We start from the raw sequence: 6000 nt of genomic DNA, 5'->3' as shown, positions 1-6000 counted from the left end.
TTAGTGACAGTTAAATATATATCTGTTCAATGTATGTAGACGTGACAATGCAATTTAAGTGATGTTATAATGCAAGCTTTTGAGGGCTTATAGGGTGCATGCCTCATCATTCTTGAAATGGCTTGGGAGGGGGAGAGAAAAAAAGCTGACTGTTAACTAAAACAAAGTTAAGTTATTAATGACCCTAGGCACTATACAGACTTGACACAGCCCACAGTAATGGCAGAATTTTATACTTTATTCTGTAAGTATGTGAACAAAAGTCAAGTTATTTTCATACAAGTTCTTGCATACAGCACAGCAAAAACTTCTAGAATATTTCCATAAATCAGCACTGAAAACCTGTCATAAGCATACTCACAAAAAAATTCTATACAAGATTTTTTTAAAAAGAAAGCAGGACATTTTCTCCTAAAAGTGCATAAGTACGAAGACCACAGTTCAAAAATGTAGTTAGGTGCATGGTCTTAAAAACACAACTCTACTTTGGATTGTGGTTAAGAAGTAAATAAAAACAATGCCATTGATAAAATGGAAACAAAGCTTTTGGGGTGGAACTCAGCAACAAAAAGTGCTTCGTGTTCTTATTTTGGTGAAAACCTTTCTAGCGATAAGGAGCTGAATGTTAAATAAGAATGAAATCAGTCCTTTTATAGTCCAGTTTATAGTCCACCTTGTTTTAGCACTCCTGGCAACCAGTTATACAACTCATCAGGATCACATCAGCTCCAGAGCTTTCAAGTTTTAACAGACCGTGTCATGAAGACTTAGCCTGATATGGTCACGCCTAATCAGAGCTGTCTTCATCACTGTCTATGATATCTGCCTTACTCTCACTCTCTGAATCATCTTCTTCTCCGTTGTCCTGGGGGGGAAAAAAAGTAAACAATGATTAAAAAGTAAAGTTGGGGGGAAAGCTACATACACATTTTTCATGAGCACACCTGCAATATTAGCAAAACAAATGAAGTCAGATTGAACTGCTGATTTATTTACTTGAATTTAATTAACAATTTTGTACCATCCATTTCCAAAGAGATTACTGCACAGACTGGCACAAGAAATCTTCCAAAGAATCCTGTGAAGAGAATCCCCAGGTGTCGGCAGTCAAACAAAGTGTTCTTGCTATGGTAGAACTTGACTGAAGAGAAAGCTGCTGAACTGCTATTTAAGTAGCTGCTTCAGTAGTAGTACAGACACTGCTAGAATCTGCTTCTTAGGAGAAGCACAATGGAAGTTCTCTGTACCTAGGATAGATTTTGAAAGCTCAGCAGAATTACTCATCCTGGCAGCAACTTTCCCCAGAGCAAGTTAAAGGGAGAAAGAAAAGGGGCAAGAAGAAAGTGTGTGGAGGTGAGAACGATGACATAAAGCTCCCAGAAATTGTGTCTTAAGGACATTGGCTGCGTACTTTGATAACTACAAGGAAGATATATCACAGCTGAATTTAATGCCAAGAAAAGAGAATGATCATCCTGGCCCAAACTCAAGTGTAATGGATTTTAAAACAAAAACAAAAAAACTGCCACAGCAGAAATACCTCAACAGGATCCTCCTCGGGCAGTATGGACACTTCTTCCTCTTCCTTGCTTTCCTGGGATGCTTGTGAAAGGATCTCTTCACCCTAGAGTAGATACAATTGGGTGGGATTGATTACACTTATTAAAACATTTTTACTCTTCAGGAATCCACAGGCAGCTTACAAACAGAATTTAAAAATACACATCAGCATACTGAAACACAAGACCAGAACAACAACAACGATACACCAGCAACATGCAAACCAGACACCACGTCAAATCCAATGACCAACACCCCAATATATAAGAACTGGAAATTCAAACTGCAAAAGCAATTCTGAACAGAATCACTTTAAACTGTTGGCAGAACACTGACAAAGAGGGTGAAAAGTAGACCTTCTGTGAAATGGCATTCCCAAGCTATGGTGTAATTATTGAAAACGGCTTCCATCTTGTGGGTTTCCATGTGATGGGGTATGCAGGGAAGGATCTCTGTGGATTATCTCACTGTCTGGACAGGCCTATGTAGGAGAAGGCAGTCCTTAAAACAATCTGAACTTAACCCACTTAAAAAAAAAAAACTGGGAAATGAACAGGCAGCCAGCAAAAATGATATAAAATAAGAGAGAAGTTTTAGGTAGCCAATGACCTGCAGCTACTTTCTGGGCTGGTTGCAAATTCTGATCAGGCAGCCTCACGTAAAACCAGCTGTTACAGTCTAGATGCCACCAAGGAATGACTAACCACAGCTAAATCCTTTAAATTTGGGAAAGTCTGCAGTTGGTATTCCAGCTGTAGCTGGTATAAAGGATCACTGGCCTTCCAGCAGTACTGATGGTTCTTTTGTATGTTACATTTGTGTGATTTTCTTGTCCTTATATCTTGGGGGTTTGGCTTTTTGGTAGCCAATTTTAGTCCTTATTCCTTGTTGTAATATATACACGTGTGTGTGTGTGTAGTGCCGTCAAGTCGCAGCCGACTTATGGCGACCCCTTTTTGGGGTTTTCACGGCAAGAGACTAACAGAGGTGGTTTGCCAGTGCCTTCCTCTGCACAGCAACCCTGGTATTCCTTGGTGGTCTCCCATCCAAATACTAACCAGGGCTGACCCTGCTTAGCTTCTGAGATCTGACGAGATCAGGCTAGCCTGGGCCATCCAGGTCAGGGCATACACACACACACACACACACACACACACACACACACACACACACACACACACACACACACACACACACACACAAAAGCTTAATGAAAGAAAAACATGCTTGGCGCCATCTGTACTTAGCTGTATTTGTTGTATTAATTATTTTAATTGAAGCAGAAATGGGAGATTATATATATATATATATATATATATATCCCACTTCTGCTTCAATTAAAATAATTAATACAACAAATACAGCTAAATACAGATGGCGGGATATATATATATATATATAATATATATATCCCACTTCTGCTTCAATTAAAATAATTAATACAAATACAGCTAAATACAGATGGCGCCAAGCATAATGTTTTTCTTTCATTAAGCTTGTAAGCCGCCTGTGGACCTTACAAAATGAAAAGGAAGGATAACTGGTCTGTAGTTTTTTACTCTACTATTCTATCATTAGAGGAGGAAAAAAGAAATGATATGATGGCATCCTCTGCCTTGGATAAGGAGGATGCAGCCCAGATTAACATTTATACTCTAGCATAGCATGGGCACATTTTATGTGAATATTCCTAGTTTTGACCGGCACACAGCTTTCTCATGCTGTGCTTAGTATTTTTGATACTTGTTCAGCTTTTAAACAATGGCATCTGATTAAGGATGTGACCTTCTGCATCCTCACTTAGGAATAAGTGCTAAGTCAACATGGATAGGATTGGGCTGTTAATTTTCAAGTCTGTATCAAACAATGTCCTTTAAAAAATGGCAGTGGTCAGCCTCCCTGAGCCTGGCCTTCAGGCTGGGAAGGGTGGGGTAAAAGTGCAATAAATAAATAAATAAAATATTGCCTATGCTCACCTGCAGGTCTCTGTTTTTGAGGATGCCCACCCAAAAAGCCTCCTGACAGTGATTTAGAGCCAACATTGCTTTCACTCGGTATACAAACTGCTCGAGAGACTTCTTTAGTAGCGGAATGTGGCTGGTGAGTCCTGTGTCTTGGCGAATCTAAATGTGGAAGAAAAACCCAGTCCTTTAGTGTACAATAATCACCATTGTTCAGTGGAGGCTGGAGGACAACCGTGTTCAAATATAAACACATATAAATGAATGCACTGAGTGACTTTCAAGAAATCTCTGCTTCTCAGACTATAATGATCAAAATAATAATGGCAGCTTCAGTAAGGCTGCCACAAGAAAAGTACAGAAATGTATAAGTGCTGTAAAAGAGCAGAAGTGAAAATATACCAAGTATTACTGAACAAGTAGAGTTAGCAAATGGTAGCTGTTATGGTAAAAAGGAGGTGATGATGATGATGATGATGCTTTTCCTTGCTGGGAATCTCCCTTAGAGCAAGGGCTCCCTGAAAAACACCCTGGTAGAAGAAGAATTGGTTTTTATATGCTGACTTTCTCTACCACTTAAGGAAGCATCAAACAGGCTTACAATCACCTTCCCCTCCCCACAACAGACACCCTGTGAGGTAGGTGGGACTGAGAGAGTGTGACTAGCCCACGGTCACCCAGCTGGCTTCATGTGGAGGAGTGGGGGAACAAATCCAGTTCACCAGATTAGCCTCTGCCACTCATGTGGAGGAGTGGGGAACCCAAAATAAAATAGTATTGGGTTGGCATTTAGGGTTGCCAAGCTGGAGAAAAGAAGGGGAGTTAGTTGTGAGGGGGGAAATGGGATTACTTCTCCCCTGGGAGTCCTTAGTGGGTTCCCTCTTGTACTAGTCTATATAACTGTTGCTCTGACCCTCACTGCATGAATGAGCAGAATTTATGCACCAAGAATGTCTGGAGGGCAATTCAGCCATTTGTAACTCACTCTTTTATCTCTGATACATTACAAATTCCTATTTCCTCTGAAATAGGAAGAGGAGACATAGCTTAACAGAGACAGAAATTGATCCAGATTTCAGTAATTTAAAAGTCAACCCACTGCTTGTAGCCCCCCCTTACCTTGGAATGGCCACACATGTGGTGGAGTTGTCTGGTGCTCAGCTGTAAAGTTTTCAGCAAACTCTGCACATCTTCCTGCAAACCCAACAAAACCTATTTACAATCCCATTCAAAACTGCATTTTATTGGGCTAACTGAAAAAGAGTTAGTTATGACGGTATATGTATGGCTCAATGGAATATACTAAAGCAGGGAGGGCTGTTTTACTTATTACATGGCAGCATAACCCGGTACACTCAACAGGGAGTCACAGGCAGTCTTGACTCCCTGAGGAGTAGACCTGTATGTTTGTAGCATTCACATGTTCTGCTTTTAAGTATGCAACTAAGACACCTTAAATATCTAAAAATGGAACACATGAAGCAATTCTTAAATGAGATACCATCTAACCTGGGCTCCATGCTCTGATTGCAAAAGATTTGCCATGGAAAAAAATGCATTTTTTGTTTCATTGCTGGCACAAAGATAAATTATACCAAATATTTTGAGCAGAACCTCATCTTTTGTGTGGGGATCGCAGTACTTACAGCTCACACAGCTTCTCTCATGCTATCATCAGGTTCTCTCCCACGCTTGTCATTTTATGCATGCCTATTAACCACAATCCATGTTCTAGTTTGAATTAGAACTACCATGAACTGCTCAGTCTATATCCACACAAATAAAAAATCTCTAGCATTCTTACCCTGTGCTTTTTAAAGCTGCAGTCCAAGAGGGGCATGCCAAGTTTCAAAAAAGTTTCCAGGAACAGACGGCCATACTGGGGGGAAAATACAGAAAGGCAGAAAATCCATCACATACCTTTTTCTTACTGTGTGTGGCTATTTTGTACAAAAGTCACACTACAGCCTAGAGCAGGGATGGGGAACCTCAGGCCCGGGGGCCGTATGCGGCCCCTGAGGACATTTTTTGTGGCCCTTGGGAGCTCTGGGGCCCCGCCACGGAGGCTCAGCATAGGGCGGCCCTCCCTGAGGGTGTTCCTGGGGCCACGGCTTGCAGGGGTGCTGAGGTGCCCTTTGGCCCTCCTATCACCAACTGACGACTGTTGGCTGGCGAGAGGAGGGAGAGGGATGCTTCCCCCAAGGTTGCCCTCTATAGCCGCAGCGTGCAGGAACGCCGGGGCACACTGTAAGCCCCTCTTGCTGCCTGTCGGCTGTTGAGCAGCGAGAGGGGGGGGACGAGGCCCGCGGCTCCCGGAGGCAGAGCATGCATGCAGGAGCCGATCAGGCTTCAGGGGGCCTTTTGTGGACTCTGGGGCGGGGAGGGCATGGAGCCTGGGGCCAGGTCACGTGGGGCGTGTGTGTGTGTGTGTGTGTGGGGGAAGGCTTTTCTCTCTCCCTCTCTTTCTGTCTCTTTCTTT

At 42.3% G+C, this 6000-nt stretch overlaps 1 protein-coding gene across 1 annotated transcript in view; it reads right to left on the bottom strand.

Moving 5' to 3' along the window:
• Window positions 1–777: 777 nt before the first annotated feature.
• FANCD2 (FA complementation group D2) overlaps window positions 778–6000 on the bottom strand; it is a 52434-nt gene continuing 47211 nt past the window's right edge. Inside the window, exons 39-43 of the mRNA XM_056855376.1 lie at window positions 5326–5400; window positions 4641–4715; window positions 3537–3683; window positions 1541–1624; window positions 778–865 (exon numbers count right to left, since the gene is read on the bottom strand). Coding sequence (XP_056711354.1) covers window positions 788–865; window positions 1541–1624; window positions 3537–3683; window positions 4641–4715; window positions 5326–5400 — 459 coding nt within the window. The 3' untranslated portion in view covers window positions 778–787. The remainder of the gene's footprint in view (window positions 866–1540; window positions 1625–3536; window positions 3684–4640; window positions 4716–5325; window positions 5401–6000) is intronic.

This window comes from Euleptes europaea, chromosome 1 (genome assembly GCF_029931775.1).
Source record: "Euleptes europaea isolate rEulEur1 chromosome 1, rEulEur1.hap1, whole genome shotgun sequence".
In the NCBI taxonomy this organism is placed as follows: Eukaryota; Metazoa; Chordata; class Lepidosauria; order Squamata; family Sphaerodactylidae; genus Euleptes; species Euleptes europaea.
Note: the sequence above shows the minus strand (reverse complement) of the source record. Positions and strands in the feature narration are given on the sequence as shown.